Genomic DNA, 21,404 nt, shown 5'->3' on the forward strand with positions numbered 1-21,404 from the left:
TAAACCAACCGGCCACAGAGATATGTCATTGTCTGCTTCTCGAGATTACTGGAAAGCAATATAAGGGTCGAATTACGCTTGCAGCTAATACAGTGATCAATAACATTTATTCAATTACAATTCCTGTTATGGTGATACAGGGATGGAACCAAAATGTCACTAAATGGTCTTCAAGTTTGGCGACTTTTCGCGATTTCTCGCCAATCTGGCGAAAAATAAGTTGCCAAAAGCGATGTCGCTTGGCGAAACATCGCCATATTACCGAGATACCCATTTACTGAATGTTAAATGCACATGTTCCTGTATTCTTACTTTTTCGGCATAGCTTCTCTTTAGATTCTTTACGTAACAAAAAAGAAATAAAACAATTTTACTTATAATTATTCTAAAATTACCTATCTAAATACAAAATTCGTAACATTATTTATTTGAAAATTAATCCTATCTAATAAGCTAACCAATTATAATACTGTAACTCACTAAGTCCAAGCTTCCACGTTAGTCTTAAAAGTGTGATGGCGAGTAGTACAGATAGGAAGAGAATCGTGAAAGGGTGTAAATACTTCCTTCCATCTATTATTATGCATAAATAATTAATGTTTCTATGGAAACAATCGCATGTAATTGTTTATGACATTATTTTAACAATCGAATTCTAACATTTTATCATAAAAATAGATTATTGGAATGAAAAAACTTACCATGATGAGCGTCATTTTAGCATCTTCTTCTAACCTAAAGATGGTACGAACGACAAAGAAAACACTGGCGTAAAACATCACAGTGGCTACATTTCTGACGTCCCAAAAGCCCGTGATGAGAGGTATGGTAGACATTGTCCAATCACAACACAAGTTGCAAGGAAATAGCAACAGCCAAGCGTTCACCGACAAAAGATAGTTATATGTCAATTGACGAGTTGGCGTGACCGAAACTGCAGCTGGATTGTCGAGCCTATACAAGAGAAAGATTTTATAATTATTGTAAATTATGTATTGAATGCGAAAAACATTCGATATAGGGAAAGGGATGGAAGATCGTTAAGAAATATTAAAATTTGGAACCTTGATTCTAGAAGTTCCAAAAATATACATACATTTTTGGTTAAATAAATGCATTACATGTTTTATTTACATTAACATACATATTTTTCAAAGGCGCTCCGGAAAATTAAAAAAAAATATGAAGAAGCTTATTGTGCTTTTAAAACTGAGAACTGAGATTAGCTTTTTCTTTAGATACGTTTTGCATTGCTTCGTATTTATCCTTTTTAGTAGTTTGAAGTATAACTAATAACATTTTTACTGCATGATAATGTACTTGTACGAAAATATCTGAGGAAAATTTCGAGAGATCTGACACATTTCTTTTGATAAAAATAACTTTTATTAACTTAGTATCGGACCTTAGTATCGGAATCTATAACGAATCCGTACGCACGCAACAATACAATCACAACGAAGAAAAGTATAATCTTAAGGGGCTCATACACCTTAAACCCCTTATGATCTTCGAATATGCGACTGTTGCAGGAATTGGAATATTTTATTTATTTTAAAAGCAATTAGTACTTCCAACCTTTTACAGCTGACTACATAATATAGCTGCTTTGGAAACTAGTAACCAGAAAGTTTGTGTTGCCACAAATATTTTTGTAATTTAATTCTCTTTGTGACAAAATATTTCGCCATGTTTCCACCTTGCGCGCATGCTATTTTAAAAATGGCTAATGGTACACACTTGAAATTAGATGGAATTCTTTATATGGGCATACATTAAATTCTTTATATTTATATTTTCTAACTGAACCAAAAATCTGATGAATATTTTAATATTGAAAAATTTTATGGACAAAACATTACGGATTTTTTTAATAAAATACATTTTATAAATACAACTCAAAATAAAATAAAAATTTAACATGAAATTTTTAGAATTTGAGGTTCGCAGTCGTTTCCAAACGTTATAAAAGCTATATATTAAATATGGTATTAAATTATGCAACACAATGTTTTAAACTGTGCACGCAAGGTGGAAACATGCCGAAACATTTTGTCACAAAGGGATTAAATTATAAAAATATTTGTGGCAACACAAACTTTCTGATTACTATTTCAGAAAGCAGCTATATTATGTAGTCAGCTGTAAAAATTTGGAAGTAATTGCTTTTAAAATAAGTAAGTTATCCCAATTCTTGCAACAGTCACATATTCGAAGATGTTACGGGTTTTAAGGTGTATGAGACCCCCTAAGTGTTTATACCCTCAGTACTGCAGTTCTCAGTATGAGTTCATTACTTTAACTAAAAACTGAATAATAAAATAATGAGAATATTTCATGAATTTTATTTATTTATTTTTTTAAAATAAAGATTATGTAGAGATTTTATGAATTTATTTTTTTAACATAGGAATTTACGTATTATTTAAAAAAAATAAAATTCGAATTCAAAAACGTAAAATAACATCACATACGTTATTTTCACATGCTTTATCAACATATTTAACCACAACAGAAGTCCTCCCTCTCTCTCTTCTTTTAACTTTAAGAGCACAGCAGAAACCTGAGCCATTTACGTATTTCTCTCTCAACTTAATTTTAAAGCATGAATCAGTTCATAAATGCATTGCAAGCACACAGAAAACTAAACGAGAGGAAATGCACGAAATAACGAACGTGAATAAATGTTAAAACACACACAAGTTCATCCTATAATCCCAGTATTACACATACTAATACTCTGTTTCCAGCATGATGAATAATTCACCGCAAGAATGTCGAAAATACCTCATGAAGTGCAGACCAAACTTAAAAATATGACGAACGCGGAGAAGTTTACGGATCTGTTAAGACTTAAGAAGAAAGCACGTGTCAAACTTGTCATGAGACTAATCCTACTTCCATCAATCATGTCTGATAGGAGTGGCCGCATCTGAGAATTTCTCCTGTTTTAAACAAGAAGTTTTGATAGATTCAATAAAACTCTAATATGATACTAGACTATAAAATAGCTAAAAGGTATACACATTCTCCTGTACAGCCTCTAAAGTACTAACATTCATTTTAACCCGGCGGAAGTCCCACCAAGAAAAGTTACTAGAGTGGGCGCGAGGGATATCACATACTCCAATATTTAAAATATAATAAAAATAGTATTATTTAGTTTTAAAACTTTTTTTTTTTTTGTTCTCGTGTATTATAAATAAGTGAATAGTAATTGGGTTTCAAAAAATTAATTTCCAAAATAATCTTACAGTTAAAATTAAGATAAATGAAAATAATAAAAAAATAAACGTCATGCCTCTAAGTTTCATTGCATCTCTAATACACCATGCTTATTTTATTTCTTCGCACTTTAAACAAAATACATTTTTCGCACTTTCAGGTGCCTTACATAAAAGGCGCTTTACGCTTTTGTCATTAACACAGTTTGGTAGTAACTATGAACATGAGAAACAGATTATTGCACATTCCGATGTTAAACTGCGACTAATTGTATATCATAGTGTTTTCTCTTGAACTGTTACGCTTCTTTTCAACCGTAACACGCCATTACGCCAGAGAACATTCGTATTTGAGATATGACATTTGGCTTATCATCACTTTATATAAATTAGACTGCCGCGTGACAAATGTAATGTTTTAATGCAATATTTGATGTACAATTTGTAGACACATTAGGTTATTTCGAAGCAGGAGACATGAAAAATGAGCAATGAAACACTCGAATACGCGCCGAGTGTGCTCACCATTACACCACGAAGGCATGCAGGAGAAATACCTTATATACTCCCTCTTTTAAAGGGCGACGGGTATTAGGGAATCCAATCGCCAAATCCTGGTGGTGGAAAATTGGAGAATCATCATCCACCACCTTGTCCTTGTTCGGGCACAACTGCAGAGTTATTTCGAAGCAGGAGACACGAAAAATGAGGAATGCCCTCGCCGGGACTCGAACCTCGAACCTCTCGAATACGTGCCAAGTGTGCTGACTATTACACCACGAAGGCAGCTAAGAAGGCAGGAGAAACACCTTTTAAATTCTGCGCCCCGTGCAAAAAAAGGATGACAGTTCTGAATCTTCCGTTTCACTAGGCCAATTGAAGAAAATTTAACTTGCTTTTTTTCTCTCTCGAAAGCGCGACTTAAGATATATATTAGATCTGTATATAACGTTGTTCTACCATAAGTATTTTGATAGAAAATCGGAATTTTTCTCAAATGACATTGCAATTTTTTTCCATATTTCGATTCTATGGTATAAATTTCGCCTAAATATTAAATTTTGTAACATTTTGTGAGAAATTAAAAAATTTATCTTGGCGCACTTTTTTCAGTTTGCGCCAAGAATAATTCACTTGGCGAAATTTTTAATTTATGGTAACCTATTTTAATTTCACTTTCATTGTGCGAGACTAAAAAAAAAAGCTACATTTTCATACTTTCAAATAATTTTAACAAAGTAAGCAAGCCTAGAAATACATCTACTTTAAGGTGATGGCAAAAATTTTATGAGTTTTAATTCAAAATTTCTTTTCTAAAACTTTATAAAAGTTACTAAAAATACAAATTAAAAAATATATTAGAAAGAAGTTAAAAAATAAATTAGAAAATATCTGCGAATTTTATTTGGACTGAAATAAATTTGGAATTGTGGAATCACTTTACGTTTGACAAAAAAGAATTATTATTCAACACATACCAAATTCAATTAACATTGTGGAGCTAAAATTGTAAGAGCTAATGTTTTAAAAACTACTCGTGCGATTTTGTACAAAACTTTAATTTGAGTCGTAGAATTGAAATATGGAAAAAAAAAAAAAATGTGTCATTTCAGAAAAATTCCAATTTTGTATCAAAATACCTATCTTTGAACAATGTTATACATAAATATAATTTATATCCTAAGTTGAGCTTTCGAGACAGGAAAAACGCAAGTTACATTTCGTCAAGATGCCCAACTGAAAGGGAGATATAGAACTGTCCCATTTGCGCAGAGTGTACCACAAGCGAATACGCTATTCACTATAGAGTACCAGAACTTTTAACAACACCGCCAGGAGCATTTTTTTCCTTCAATGGTATGGCACCCCAGTGAGGACCGGGGCAATCATGTCAATTTTTTTGTGAATCTACCATTTATTCCTATTCCCAATAATGTTTTTCTGTTTCTTAATATTTAAACTATCGAAGTCTTTATGAACACAACCAGTCCATCTTATGTAATTTCTATTGTAATGATTCACTTCTGGCCTGGCCAGAAATAATTACTTTACAGAAATTAAATCCATAACGTTTGGGTAATTCACTGCATATAAACCTGGAAGTTTATTTTTTTAAACAGCATGTACGACGCACGAATCAAAGACAGAAATTGCTCGAAGAGCAAACTTGAAATTAACTTTTATTAATGACTAAAATGTCATTATCGTTTATTTTTAACTTTTAAGTACTGCTGTGCTTTTCAAAAATATGATTTGAGTTTTTTCGAAACTGATTATACTATTTGTACTGTTAAACTAATTTTAACTGTCTCTCAGAGATATTCAGCTTTATTATGGCATATAAAAGCGTAAAATTCGGCATATTTATTTAATTCTTTTCATAAATCAATTTAGTAAATTTATACCACTAATTCTTTACAAAATCTTAAAAAATATGCTAGTAACTGATATTAAAAACCTGTCTAAAATCAAGATGTAAGTTAATTGATTCGTAGTCCGTAAAAGTATCATACAATTTCTGGATGAGAAGAAAAGAACTAGTTTGTAAATAAACTTAATTAATGGCATTTTAATGAGAAACAAAAGTTATGGCAGCAATTTATTCTAAATTTGTCTAGGTGAAAATTAATTAATTATTTACTTTATAGGCATAAAGTACAGAAACAATTAAAGTATTTCGAAATAAAGAAATGAAATTACAAATTGTAGAACTTTACTTATTAATTAACGTATTTTGAAGGTCACATGAAATGGTTCTCACATACATTTTTAACGGAAACTTGCAAGTTTTAAACTACTAACTAAACACCACGTATATTAAAATTTATATAACTCTTGAATGTTTCCATGTTGTATACCAAACAACAGAAAGTAACAGCTTGTATACAACAGCAGTTATTCTTTAAAATTCAACGCCTTTAAAAGGATTTCAAAACAGTCACCTGCTGAAGGCTGGTACAAAGCGGGGTCCCATGATCTTGCATCTGAGGTATGTGGCTCCCAATGCGGCTGTCAGGAGCAGCGAAACTCTAAGTAGCTTGTCTCGAAGCCACGGTGATACTCGACCCAGCATTAGATAGCGCATACTTTGTACTCGGCGCTGGTTCTACAAAGAAATAGCAAAAATAAATTTTATTACCTTTATATATTTGAGCAAAAACCAGTTCCTAGAACTAAAGTTTTTAGTACATTAAAAATACACTCTACCTAAACGGAAACAAAAATATTTATTACCGGGGGTTATTTTTTCTTTAAACCTTACAGTAGTAAAACATTTAGGTAACAAATATCTCTTGTTCCCTTTACAAACCAATATGTGACCACTTAAAAGATGTTTAAAGCTTTCATCTATTTACTAAGTAATAAATATCGTTAACCTATCCTCCGATGGGTCGAATCTACGAACTTATCTAGCCGAAAAAGTAGACGCCACTGAATACGATCGTGGTTAATGTTATCATTCGGATATTCTTTTCAAAATGGCGAAGTCGCGCCCGTTTGTATACGAAAATATGGAAAATCTATAGTTCATTGCGATCAAAAATTCGGTTAATATATATGATAAATATATTATATTAGAATACATTTTTAAACTTGAAGTTAAATCGCCAAATAATATAAACTCACAAGTAATACAAGGTGTCTCACTCAAAAGTGGTCTCGGGAACCAAACTTTTACACGATATACCTTTATTTGTACTTTTCCGTTTCGCCGGCGCAAATCTTGCCAAGCAGACTTTGTTGGCGACAGCGTACAGTATATACATAAAAAATGTTAACAAATGTTAGTTCTAAGAATTTTTTATTTTGAAGGCATAAACATTTTAATAGGGTTTAAAATATTGTAAAAAGCCAGTAAATAAAGACAATAAATTTCTAAAAAGACATTAATTTAAAATTTACTATACTTTCATGGTTCAACATCATGATTTGCCGGTTCGTATCACGTGATCCCAAGTGATCTCATCTCACGTAAACAACGCTACAAACAACTAATTCTATCAGTAATTATCTACATCAATTCCAAGTTAAATCTTAACTTGGAGTATAAAGGGGTACGAAAAATTTTTTTTTACACTCATTTATGTTGTCTATAGGACCATTGCATGTCATTATGCTTACTTTTTCATAACTTTTAATAAATCATAACATTGCGCCCCTGAAAGGGTTAAGTAACTTTTGCATTAAAGACATTACGAACAATGCACAAACAAGCCTTTTTATTTTCCTAATTAAAATTCTCTGAAAGCATTTATCTACAGTGGATGGACAAAAATATGGAAACACCTTCTGAAATGCATGTTTGAAAAGAAAGATTTATTTTAATGAAACATGTAGGTGGCGCTGGCGTTTTTGACTACTGACGCCACCTATACAACTTCGTAAATGTGCTAAACAGTTCAGTTGTTGTCGGAGTACTGTTATGTGAGGTTGTCATTGCATTATGTCAGAGTTAACAGACTTCGAACGTGGGCAAATTGTTGGAGCACATATGGTAGGTGCTTCCGTAAGCAAGGTAGCCGAGGTGTTTCGTGTTTCAAGAGGTACTGTATCGAAGATTTATTCCGCATATGTGAAAAGCGGAAAAACATCATCTGCTAAATCACAGCGCGGACGAAAGTGTGTCCTGAGTGATCGTGACAGACGATCATTAAGGGCAATTGTGACGAAAAATAAGAAGACCACAGCTGCAAAAGTTACTTCTGAAATGAATGTTGTGTTACCAAACCCTGTGAGTACCAAAACAATTAGAAGGGAGCTTCATAAACAGGGAATTGCTGGCCGTGCTGCAATTGAGAAGCCACTCATCAGTGATGCTAATGCCCGTAACAGGTGTTTAAGTCATAAAGCCTGGACTATAGAGCAGTGGAAGCGAGTAATATGGTCTGACGAGTCTTCTTTCTCATTGTTTCCCACTTCTGGCCGAGTTTACGTCTGGAGAACGTCATCTCAAGCCTATAACGCCTATAACTGCTTGTTGCCAAGAGTGAAACATGGCGGGGGTTCTGTTATGGTTTGGTCAGCCATATCGTGATTCTCTGCTAGCCCCATGATAACTGTGACAGGGTACATGACTGCCAAGACTTATGTGAACATTTTGGCCAATCAAGTTCATCCCATGGTACAAACTTTGCTCCCCGATGGTGATGGTGTCTTCCAAGACGACAAAGCCCCTGTTCACACAGCTCACATTGCCCAGGACTGGTTTTCTGAGCACGAGGATGAGTTGTCCCATCTCCCCTGGCCACCACAGTCACCAGACCTGAATATTATCGAACCTTTGTGGTCTACATTGGAACGGAAAGTGCGTTGTCGTTATCCACCGCCAACATCGTTATCTGAACTTTCCACCGTTTTGCAGGAAGAATGGTATAATATTCCCTTGGCAAACATACAGAAACTGTATTTATCCATTCCGAGAAGACTGCAAGCTGTTTTAAATGCCAACGGGTTTCCTACACCATATTAAGCAAAGAAACATGTTTTTTTAAATGTGTTTCCATATTTTTGTCCAACCCCTGTATATGTCTTTCCCTACATATTTATTAAATAAATTAAATTCCATAAACGACACAGTGCTTAGCGCCGCACTGTCCGGGTACGAATCCCGGAGAAGGCATGTATGTATAGTGTAAATGTATAGTGTCAGAGTGGCACTTTAGATATGCGGCGAGCCGAAAGTCCTTTCGTGTGGTTTGATGGAAGGGGAGAGGGCTGGGAGACCCTCGTACCCTTTCCCCCGGGTGCTCTCCGTCAAAATTGGGAGAGGAACTGAGCTAAATCGCACTGTTACCTGTAAGGTGCTCAAGGCTGTTGCCAACGGCAGGCGTACCTTGCGCTCCTTGCCACAAGGAATTTCGTGGGTTTGGGCTGATGTTCCTGACAGGCAAATGAGTATAAGTAACAACCACAGCTATTTTGAAGGATATTTTTACTTCCTTGTACGAAGTAAAAAGGAAGTATTGTAATCGCGAAAAGTTCGAGGCAGCATATTTCAACGAAAATATCCATTTTGACCGCTTTCGAATGCAATTTAACGATGATTTTATGTGATATCTGTACGTAAGGACAGAATTAAAGACTCTTTTCCTCCAAAAAAATTAAAAAACTGCTTTAAAATGAATTCTGAAGAGAATTTTTTGTGGCGTCTCTACGAACGTATGTACGTACCTCGCATAACTCAAACACGAGTAGCGTAAGAACGTTGAAAGTTTGTATATAGAACTGCTAAAGCATGTAGGTGTGCACCTCGTATTTTGGTTGCAATCGGTCTCGCCAAACGTATATAAATATATTTATATATATATATATCCACTCTGTTACCCGGCTTAGTGATCTCAGTTTTTTTTACTCTTATATATTTGTAAATTGTACATTTTTTGCTTTAAAAATGATTGAATTCTGTTTTTCTTATCTTCCGGTTAAGGTTTTTATGCCTTAAGTAAATTTGTATGCAATATGTTTACAATTATCAACAATTTTAAAGTTGTTTAAGTGCCGCTAAGCCTAATAATTTTTTTGTTGGCAGCCATTGCTTGTTTACATTTGAAACTGCAGGATAGTGGATTTGTTGCCAATCTAGAGAAACTTAGCTTCGCAACAACAAAGATAACTCATTTATTATTGCGAATTAAATCATGCTTAATCCTTTCTGGAATTTTTTCGAGGAAATAAGTGTTTAAGATTTACTTCGTAAGTTTTAATACATATATTTTGAGTTTTTATGTATTTTTGCCTTGTCGGGAAGTGAGAACTGAATTAATTGAATGAAAATTACTCAATCGTGTGTGAAAATTTTTTTTTTGTTTTGTTTGCTTAATTTCCTTTATACATCGTTCTACCTTTATTATAGTACTTGAATAGAACATGTGGCAACGATTCGGTAATTCTTTAAATGATATAAATTTTGTGCATTCTGAGTAATAATATGAACGAAATATAATACTGTTAAGTGAACCTAGCGCCAGAATGTCACTATGGTAAACAAATAGAGTGAATTTTAAAGAATGCCTTTATTCTATTGTGGTTTATGCGCTGTCGGCGAAGTCGATTTAATTCAATCCGATAAGTTTAAATGAAATGCAAGAAAAATTGCGTATAATTTAATATTCCGTACAAGGAAGTCATGTGGTGTACACATGAGATTTTTTTTCTCATAGTTTCATGTTATCATTCGGTTAATTTTGTCAAAATAACCGTGAACAAGCGTGGTCACATGAAAAGTCGAAAGCAATAGCATGAAGCATTTTAGTCAGCAGCTTCCGAGTAGGAAAAATAAATGTATTTGGCTCTTCGATAAGAAGTTTCTTTTTGAGATGCAGTAACAGTAAATAGAATTAATTATTAAAAAAAAAAAAAAAAAAAAACTGAAAGCTTTCTGGTTTTATATTACGCCCAAAAGGGCGTTTTTTTAACTTTTTGTGTATTACCTTTATCTTTATTTATTAAATATGTTTTTCGCACTTAAACCATAAAATTCAGTTCAACAGCCAATATCGGAAAATAATTTTAAAATGAGCATACATTTAGAATTTCAATTTCTGATACACATTCTCGCGCGCTGGAGATAATTTTTTATTTTTATTTTAATTTTTATTTTATTTTATTTTTATTTATTTATTTATTTATTTATTTATTTATTTTTTTATTTTTTTATTTATTTATTTTTTTTTTTTTGTACAGCTGCTCGCTTTGGCATCGTTTAGTTTGTTAATAAAATATTCGTTAAAGTTTTACAAAATAGCACATCGATAATAAAATAAATTCCAAATTTGTGTTTTCAGATGCTCATATTCGGGTGAAGACGTACGTTATTCAAAATTGGATGCCTCTAGGTATCGTTGTTTTATCACAATACGATAAACATACATACATTTATGCAGATTTTTCATTATTCAATTTCTTTAAATGTAACACAGGGTGATGATATTTGGTGGCAACAATTTGAAAGTGATAAGCCGATTTTAGCGAATCAACGCAAAATGCCAAATCGAAATGGTTTTGGTTTGGTTTATTATATTATGGCAAAGCACTCGAGGGCTATATGCCTTAAGGGAGGGATGCCTTCGCGGAGGACTTTTTGAGGTAAACTGACTCGTACACACGTTACACACGGGGAAAACCACTAAAACACCCGTGTAGCCAGCCCGTTCGCGGGATTCGAACCTCGGACCGAACTACCAGTGTTCAGCGACGTTACCGCTCGGCCGCTGGTGGGCCCCCAAAACGAAATGAATAGTCCTTCTGGGTAAATTGCGCCTTTGGACTGGAAAACCTCTTGGGATAGTAATGAACTTTGAAAATCATATTCACGAATAATCCTGCGCTTTCTGGTGCATCGTTACGCTGGTACCTTTTTGGTTACTTTCTCCAGAAGGGTGCGACCTGAGTGAGGATATGGGTGGGAGACTGAACGCCCACGTTTCGAACCATTTCTCTGTTCGAAAGATAACCGATCTGTAGTTATCGAATCCTCCTTCGGCATCGGGATTTGGGGAAAAGAAAACGGCTTCTGTTGTAAGAATGTGTTATCAAGCGGGAATAAAGTCGTTCCTGATGTTGTAAGTGGCCATAAAAATGCTTCCAGAAATATAAACCCCTAGTGGCTTAACTAATCGAAATGAAACTTTTATTTGAAGGTATGTGCTCAAGACTCTGATGATTTAAAGGATAGAATTCTCACGTTTACGGTTACGGTGAAACAATTTCGAAATTTCCAAATGGTATAGCACCCACTGTACTACTGATTTTCACGGATCCCGTTATCAAAACGGCGCTAAGATTATCCCCAAGTTTAACCTTCCAGCACACGCGTATGCCCAATATTTACGATAAATTCAGTTTTTAATGCACATTTTTTGCATATCGAAGCTGAGACGTCTGAAAATAAATTTTATTCCTCCTTTCTACCCTTCTCCACATCATGGAATGTGCCAACAGGAAGTCATTTGACTTTTTTAAACTGGGCTTTTGTGCTACGTGGCAGCTTTTTCATGAAAGTTACGACACGCACGTGGTCGTGTTTTAAAATTCGAAAATATTTTTTTCTTAAATATTTTGTAATTTTGTGTTATTAATTGCCGTGTATTATTTTAATTTGAATACATTTGGCTCTGTAAATTTTATATCGGTTTTCATGACAAAAGAATATGTGCAACAAGCTGATTTTGCTCGGCTTCTTCAAGAATTATCTTATGAAGAAAAGGAAGACAAGGAAACCTTTGGGCGGGAGAACAATAACGATTTCCATTCCTTATTTTCTTTTATTTCCATTTTTTAGAAATAAATAAAAACATTAAAGTTAGTTTAAAGTGCGTTTTTGTAACCAGTAAGAAGTAAATTTCCTTGCAGAAGTAAGTAACGTTAAACTTACTTTTTTTTCCTAGCAAGGTGTTTTTCTTTTTTATTGTCTATACTTGTCTTTGATGAATATTAAAATTAGTTTTGATTTTAAAATATAATTATTAAATAATAAATTTAAAATTTTATATAATGAAATACATCATTGCATTTCCATCTCACTAACATAAGAATTTAAAAAAAATAATTTACTTATATTTGAATGTGATATCATTTGTATTTTGCAATAATACGATTAATATTTTATTTCTTAACAAATTTATTATCAATACTCACTCATTTCGGTCGTTTTTCGAGCCCAAAACGGTAAAATAACGGATGTCGTAAAAAATACGACGCGCGCGTGCTCGTGTAAAATTAATTGCCAAGCGCACGTGCTGGAAGGTTAAATAACATGCGAGTAGTTTGTGGTTGCTAAATCTCCACGACTGCTTTTAATGTGGCATGAAAAAGCGTACCTTTCCCACAGAATTTCCACCACATGACTTCCAAGAGATACGACTACAGGACATGTCCAGCCTTAGCTCTTTGTTTTTTGTTTTGCGATTTAACAGAGACATACCGTCTTTCCATATTTCACGAGCGAGCATCTATTTTTGGAGCAACAAAATTGAATGTGTGGTTCACTGTTTTATAGGCTCAACAACAAGCTGATTATATTGTCGATCCTTCTAGTAACGTAATATACAATCGTTGTTATCGAGTGTGCTTTCTAGAAGATTTGTAACTTCAACAAGAAAGCACTCGCCACTTTCACGACATCACCCGCGGGGCTCTTCATTAAAATTGTGGGCTGAACTGAGCTAAATCGCACTGTCACCTGTAAGGTGCTCAAAGCTGTTGCCAACGACATGCATTAACTTGCGCTCCTTCTTACGAGGAGTTTCGTGGGCTTGGGATAACTATAGGACAAGTGAGTATTAGCAACAACAGGGCTCTTCATTAAAATTGTGGGCTGAACTGAGCTAAATCGCACTGTCACCTGTAAGGTGCTCAAAGCTGTTGCCAACGACAGGCATTAACTTGCGCTCCTTCTTACGAGGAATTTCGTGGGCTTGGGATAACTATAGGACAAGTGAGTATTAGCAACAACAGCAAAAACATTCGGCATTGTTCTCAACAATCTCCAAACTGCAATACGTTACCGCCTGGAAAGTGGACATTTTGAAAACTTGTATAATTCTAATAAAAGTTTTTTTCTCCCTCTCTTCTCTCGTGCTATCATTGGTCCTTTACAATACTGTTCTGTATGTCATATTTCGTTGTGTGTTTTATGTGTGTTTTCCTTCCTTATTTTATGTTATCATTTTTACTAACACAGTTTTCTTGATTTAGTTATTTTTGGTTTTCTTCTTTCCTGTTGTGTCGTTAACCCAGCCATTTAAAAGAAATAAAATTACATAGTTGTTTGGCAACCTTGCTGGATATATAATTATTATTTTCTTTAGTTGATTATACTAACATTTTTAGTTACTCGGAATACCGGGTTTCGTTTCTTGGAGCTTTGAATTTTAAGTTAGATCCTAAAGTTGCTTTGTGTATAATATCTTGGATTAGTTGTTCTTTTCTGTTAATCTGGCGTTTTAACTTTTGTTGGGGGATTCTCCGGGTCGCCCCGGAGAGATGTGATTTGATGATATATATGACTGTATGTCATATTTTCATTGTGTGTTTTATGTGTGTTTTCCTTCCTTATTTTATGTTATCAATTCTACTAATACAGTTTTCTTGATTTAGATATTTTTGGTTTTCTTCTTTCCTGTTGTGTCGTTAATCCAGCCATTTAAAAGAAATAAAATTATATAGTTGTATGGCAACCTTGCTGGAAGTATAATTATTATTTTCTTCAGTTCATTATACTAACATTTTTAGTTACTCGGAATACCGGGTTTGGTTTCTTGGAGCTTTGAATTTTAAGTTAAATGCTAAAGTTGCTTCGTGTATCTTGGATTAGTTGTTCTTTTTTGTTAATCTGGCGTTTTAACTTTTGTTGGAGGACTCTCCGGGGTAACCCGGAGAGATGTGATTTGATGATATGTGTGACTGTATGTCATATTTTCGTTGTGTGTTTTCCTTCCTTATTTTATGTTATCATTTCTAGTAATACAGTTTTCTTGATTTAGTTATTTTTGGTTTTCTTCTTTCCTGTTGTGTCGTTAATCCAGCCATTTAAAAGAAATAAAATTATATAGTTGTATGGCAACCTTGCTGGATGTATAATTATTATTTTCTTCAGTTTATTATACTAACATTTTTAGTTACTCGGAATACCGGGTTTGGTTTCTTAGAGCTTTGAATTTTCAGTTAAATGCTAAAGTTGCTTCGTGTATCTTGGATTAGTTGTTCTTCTTTGTTAATCTGGCGTTTTAACTTTTGTTGAGGGACTCTCCGTGTCGCTGGCTGCCTTCGCTTGTGGCGTGAATGGGACACCCCTTTTTGGACCATAAGATCACTTTGTGATCAGGCGGGTCGGGGCGTTCTAGCAAAAACAAAAAACAAAAAACAAAAACAAAACAATACTGTTCTTTGCAAACGTTTCACGCCTGCAGTTTTCGTTACATACGTATCGGTCCAATGCCATTTATGGGTTTTTACTGCGCCGATCAATTTGCGCAGGACAAATGTGGGTGTTGCCATTCGAAAATTTCGCAGTGTTTTCACTGTAACCGTGGAAACACCGTTATTTTAAATAATCATAATCTCGAGCACATACCTTAATAACAATACTTGAAATTTCATTTCAATCGAAACGACGCGATGGGTTCATACATCAGAGAATTTCTTTTAAGACGACTCTGTGTGGTATAAGGGAAGGACAGAATATATAAATAACTTCCATGTTTAACATCCTCGCATATAATATCTCATGCACAACATTCTGCTATGATGGAACTGACAAGAAACATTTTAGGAATATATACATCACAGAGATATTTGATATAATTAAAATCTTTCAGCTCTGGTAATGAAATTTTATAATACATGTCGACACGGTATGAAGAAATGTCAAACAGATGCAAATAGTCTACATATTTCACAACCTCATGCGTAATACCTCACGCAAAGCATTCTGTTTAGAGGGAGTGTACAGTTCAATTTTCGGAATATATACGTCATACTACAGACGTTTCACATTATTAAATGTACGGTATTTACTTACTTTACCTAAGCAGTTACCTTATATTAAATAGATTAATATTGTTGCGTGCGTACAGGTTCGTTATGAAATGAATGCACAAGTCCGATGAAAAATGAACAAAAATTTATTATTATCACAACAAAAATGCTTAAATTTTCTCAAATTATCATGCAGTATTACAATATCTCACAGCAGTTATCTTTTAACTACTCAAATGTCCAATAGAACGTAATTCAAAACAGCTAAACAACGCTAATCCGCGAATTCGCTACAATCAACAACAGTAGTTTTCTAAACAACAACAAACTAAGCAACTGCTACAAACTGAGATGTTTTCCTTCTTTTATAAGATTTTAAAATCACGCGCTAGAATTTTCCAGTACTTTCTCGAAATCAAAAAGAGATATTTATTTATTTAACGCACGCGCTCTTGTATTTTTAATTTTTCCGGCTTAGCTTTCTTTCAATATTCGTCACGCGCTGCACTGCGCGAGAAATAAAACCATTTAATTTATAATTAAACTAACATTAGCTTTTTAAATACCAAATTCGTAACACTGCCCCCTTCCCAAGGACTGCACGTCCCGGGCAGTACAATCCCTGGACAGGAAGCTAAACTTACAAATGTGGCATAAACATTACTTTACAATATCAAACAACATGAACAATAAATGCAATAACTAACTTAAACAAATCAAATGCTATCAAATACTAAATACAAAACAAGTACTAAATACAAATCAAATACTAAATGCAAATCAAATACTAAATACAAATCAAATCAAATACACATTTAAAAACAAAAAGGACCATGGTCTGATACTATTTACAATTATTTACATTACGTACTATGGCCATAGTAATGAGCTAACCTGTCGTAAGAGTTCGAAGACTCACGGATCCGAACCACGACGTCATTCGTGTTCAGCACTGTATATGGACCATCCGAAGGTGACTGTAATTTAGGTGACAGTCCTTTTCGTTGAATCGGGTTCCACAACCACACCTTGTCTCCTTTGTTGGATCTATGTCCAGTAGCTCTCGCATCTGGTCTTCGTTTCTCCGTCGCCAAGTTGACTCGCTTTCGTGCAGAACGGTGCATCCCCTCAAACCGGGTCTGGGCATCTTGGATGTGTTCCTCAGGCGATGAAGGCGCATCCGTAGGGCGACTAAACAGGCGGTCACAAGGCAGACGAAGGTGTTGACCGAAGAACTTCTGAGATGGAGAATAGCTGGTAGTTTTGCGTTTCTTTTCGGCCCTGGTATGATTTCGGCAGCTTCCCGAGCTCGATCTTTCGGACAAGGCGTCGACATTTCCAGGCGAGGATCCCTTTTGAGGATAGATAGTCATGCCATCAGATGCTGAAAGCAGCTTATTGTTTTTGAAATCTAAGGAAAAATTGTATTTCCTTAAAAAGTCCAATCCGAGTATGCATGGATCTGTAATATCCGCCACATATGCCGTGTGATGGTAGGCGGCACTTCCAAACGTGATGTTTAGATTTAACTTCCCAGTTATGTCGATCTTGTCACCAGACGCAGTCTGAAGGGTAGCACAGGATGGCGTCCAAATAAGTTTATCTTTAAACTGTTCAGCTAAATCTTTCCTAATGATGGTAACATTAGCTCCTGTGTCAATGATCATATTGCAAGGAACTCCATCGATATTTCCATTGATGGACAGTCCGTTATTGTTGCCACTCACTATAGAGATCTTAAGCGCTTTAAAACAGGGTTTTTCATTATCTGGCAACCTCCGTTCCTTGATATGGTCATTAATTTGTTTCCTGCGTCGTTGCTCAGAAATTGTCTCAATTTTCGTACCCTGGGGTGTTCTGCAATTCTTTCGTACGTGGCCTTCAGCTCCACAGTTCCACTTTGGTTTCTTGTCATTCCTTTTCCTTCCCGTGGCATTTAATTGTCTGTTTAAATCGTATGCCTTATTTTCCGTGCTCTGGGGAGTTCTGCAGTTCCTTCGTAGGTGGCCTTCAACACCGCAATTCCAGCACTTTAGGGTCGGTTTTGTTTCACCACTATTCCGTCTTAAAGCATTCACTGGTCTTGTCAACTCATCCGTTTCATTATCCGTGCCCTGGGGTGTTCTGCAATGCCGTCGTAGGTGACCTTCAGAACCACATCTCCAACATCTTACAGCCACTTTGTTCTCACTGCTACTCCGTATCAAAGCATCGACTTGTCTGGATAAATCATCTAAACGAGCCATCAATTGGTCCCCTGGGTCGTGGACTCGCACAGCTCTGACTGGGTAGCGATCCCTAAGAGTTGCTTGCTGGGCTGCCTCCAATTTCACGGCGTACAACAGAGCGCTTTTTACATCCTTTACATCTGCCATTCGCAGTGCTTTCTGTATTTCAGTATCTCGGATGCCGTCGATAAAGTATTGCAAGGACAGGATTTCCCTTGTTTCTGTCGGGCATTCCGAAAAGGCGAGATGGGACAGCCTTTCAACATCCGTGGCGAGTTCCTGGAGTGATTCGGTGGGCTTCTGTTGACGGGATTTTAATTGAAGCCTGCTGTAGTCTTTTAAACATTTCTCGCCGAAGCGCAGCTCCAAAGCGCCGGATAGAGCTTCGAAATCTAGCCTTTGATTTTCGGGAAGCGTCTGCAGGATATCCGCTGCGTCTGCTCTCAGAGAAGCGGCGAGATGACAGGCCTTAGCTTGGGAATCTCATCCATTCGCATCCGCAACGATAGAAAATTGTGTCCTATACACCTGCCAGGAGGTCTTCCCATCATATGTAGATAGTTTCAGAACGAAACGAGCAGGCATCGATAAAAATTTGAAACCTTCAGAATTGTTTCCTACCGTCGCTATGCACTTCTTTAGGCTGTCAACTTCTTTGGCGACGGCAGCAGAAACCCTATCATCAATTTGTTGTTCTACGGCAGAAACTCTTTCTTCAATTTGTTGTTGGAAGGCCGAAACTCTTCCTTCGACTCGTTGCTCCACAGCCGACACTCTATCTTCTATTTCATCTTTGACAGAAGAAACCTTTTCTTCAATTTGCCCGACTTTATTTTCGACAGCTCCTATTCTGTCTTCCATAGCCTCAAATTTAGTTTCTATTACGCAGGTTATTTCTCTTTTCATTTCGTCTTGACCTGCTTCAATCTTTTCTTGTACAGCTTTTATGTCTTCTTTAAAAGTTACTTGACCAGCTTCCAACTTTTCGTGAACGGCTTCCATTTCCTTTTTAACGGATCTCATCTCTCCTTTAACGGAATCTTGGCCCAATTTCATTTCTTCCTTAACGGATTCCTGGCCCAATTTCATTTCTTCCTTAACGGATTCCTGGCCCAATTTCATTTCTTCCTTAACGGATTCCTGGCCCAATTTCATTTCTTCCTTAACGGAGTTGACGGCCCCTTCCATTTTTTCTTGGAAAGCAGCAAATGCAGTCATCATTTGCTTAGTTGTTCTTCCATCGCTCTTGTTATTGGCATTCAAACCCCACTTCTGACACCAAAAATTGTTGCGTGCGTGCAGGTTCGTTATGAAATGAATGCACAAGTCCGATGAAAAATGAACAAAAATTTATTATTATCACAACAAAAATGCTTAAATTTTCTCAAATTATCATGCAGTATTACAATATCTCACAGTAGTTATCTTTTAACTACTCAAATGTCCAATAGAACGTAATTCAAAACAGCTAAAGAACGCTAATCCGCGAATTCGCTACAATCAACAACAGTAGTTTTCTAAACAACAACAAACTAAGCAACTACTACAAACTGAGATGTTTTCCTCCTTTTATAAGATTTTAAAATCACGCGCTAGAATTTTCCAGTACTTTCTCGAAATCAAAAAGAGATATTTATTTATTTAACGCACGCGCTCTTGTATTTTTAATTTTTCCGGCTTAGCTTTCTTTTAATATTCGTCACGCGCTGCACTGCGCGAGAAATAAAACCATTTAATTTATAATTAAACTAACATTAGCTTTTTAAATACCAAATTCGTAACAATATTATATAAATTAACATTCTACCTTTGCGTTTTTTTGCCAGAAAACGACTTTTAGTTCGCGCGTATTCAAGTGAGGGAGAGCACTTAAAGGAAGGTTTCAGACTGTTCAGACAGAGCGTGTTCTATCTGTTGAAAGCCACGTTAGTAGTTGGAATCCTATGATAGCAGTATGTCTTGGGGTTTGCGTTTTATACTTGCCATTAGTGCTTGTGACGCCGGTATAGGCTTGAAACAATTTGCACGCTATTATTTCTATTATCCTATGGGCTAACTTAGTTTTAATTCGCATTCTTCACTTTTGGTTTACGCCATAAATGCTGACTGGCTTTACAAGCAAAAGAAGTGCCTTTTGTTTACTATATGAGTTCTTAATAAAAACGTCCTTTACACTTTTTTTTACGTCCTCTGTTTTCTTACAAGACATAGTGATAATTCGCTTTAGTCTTCCAGCCTCTCTACTTAGTGTATACTTCCCAAGAAAGTGTGACTCTTTAAACTGTTATAGTATTATCATATAAATGCTTATGGAAATGTTATCACTTACATACCATACATACTCCATCACTGAAATGTGTCATACATTAATGTGACAAAAATTAAGATACAAAATTATTAAAAAGTACTATTATATTTAATTACAAGCTTATTACTTTAAAATATCTCTGTATGCTACATGGATTTATATAATATCATTAAAATTCAACATATATACAAAACATTCGATCTGAAGATCACCAAGAGTTCTCAGAACCAATATCTAGAAAGTGCCTATAAGGATAATTTAAGCGTTTTCTCCTAAAGCTCAGTGTTGCCAGAAAATTTTCAACTAAAGTAGCAAAATTCGCAAATGACTTCAGAGATTACGTGATTTTAATTAAGCATGATCACATGACCTTTGACGTTATCACAAGTTTACCGTCTATTGGTTCTGTAAGTTACAGATTGTATTCGATTCTTAGTCTTTTTAATTGAGTATCTTAGTTTTAACGAACGTTTTAAAACTAATTCAGAAGTCAAACAACAAAAATCAGCGTTATATTTTCAAATTTTCACAGGACTAGTTTCGATGGTTTTACCGAACCACCATCCTCAGCTGCAAAAGCGCAAAAGAACGAGATAGGATATAATGATTAGATAAGAAAGCCTGGACAGAAAATAAGCTAGTGGCGCCATCTGTAAATGAAACCAGAACTAAAACATAATTTCTTTAAAGATGGCAAAGATGGATTGGAATTAAAATCGTAAATTAGAAGAGAAAGATTGTTTTTGAATGTGAAATGCCTCTAGAAAATCCAGTTCTTTAATGGAAGAGTTTTTTTTTTTTTTGAATAATTTTGGCAGCAGAAAAATTGAAAGTGTGATTTTCGGACCAACAATGTTGGGCAACATACGATTTCTGTGTTTCCTTTTTTCTAACATATGCCTCATGTTCCTTGACGCGAAATTTTACAGCTCTCTTAGTTTGGCCAATGTAATGTCTCTTAGTTTGTTGTTTGATTTCTGAATTAGTATTTGTTTGGCGTGTTATTGTGTCTTAACTATATTGCTTATTTTCAATTCTTTAAATATTCATTTCTTTTTTAAATAATTCTCATTTCATTTAGGTTTCTATTTTTAAATTAATTTTCGGACATCCATTCTTAAGGTTTAGATTGTTAGCGCTTTTGTACTAATTTTGTTGAGTGGGCAG

At 35.1% G+C, this 21,404-nt stretch overlaps 1 protein-coding gene across 1 annotated transcript in view; it reads right to left on the reverse strand.

Moving 5' to 3' along the window:
* LOC118202547 (protein O-mannosyl-transferase Tmtc3-like) overlaps positions 1-21,404 on the reverse strand; it is a 707,071-nt gene that overhangs the window by 191,027 nt on the left and 494,640 nt on the right. Inside the window, exons 8-9 of the mRNA XM_085824627.1 lie at positions 6,167-6,330; positions 702-954 (exon numbers count right to left, since the gene is read on the reverse strand). Coding sequence (XP_085680753.1) covers positions 702-954; positions 6,167-6,330 — 417 coding nt within the window. The remainder of the gene's footprint in view (positions 1-701; positions 955-6,166; positions 6,331-21,404) is intronic.

This window comes from Stegodyphus dumicola, chromosome 10, assembly GCF_044657685.1.
Source record: "Stegodyphus dumicola isolate Sdum_Otavi_A_Nest chromosome 10, ASM4465768v1".
Taxonomy (NCBI): Eukaryota; Metazoa; Arthropoda; class Arachnida; order Araneae; family Eresidae; genus Stegodyphus; species Stegodyphus dumicola.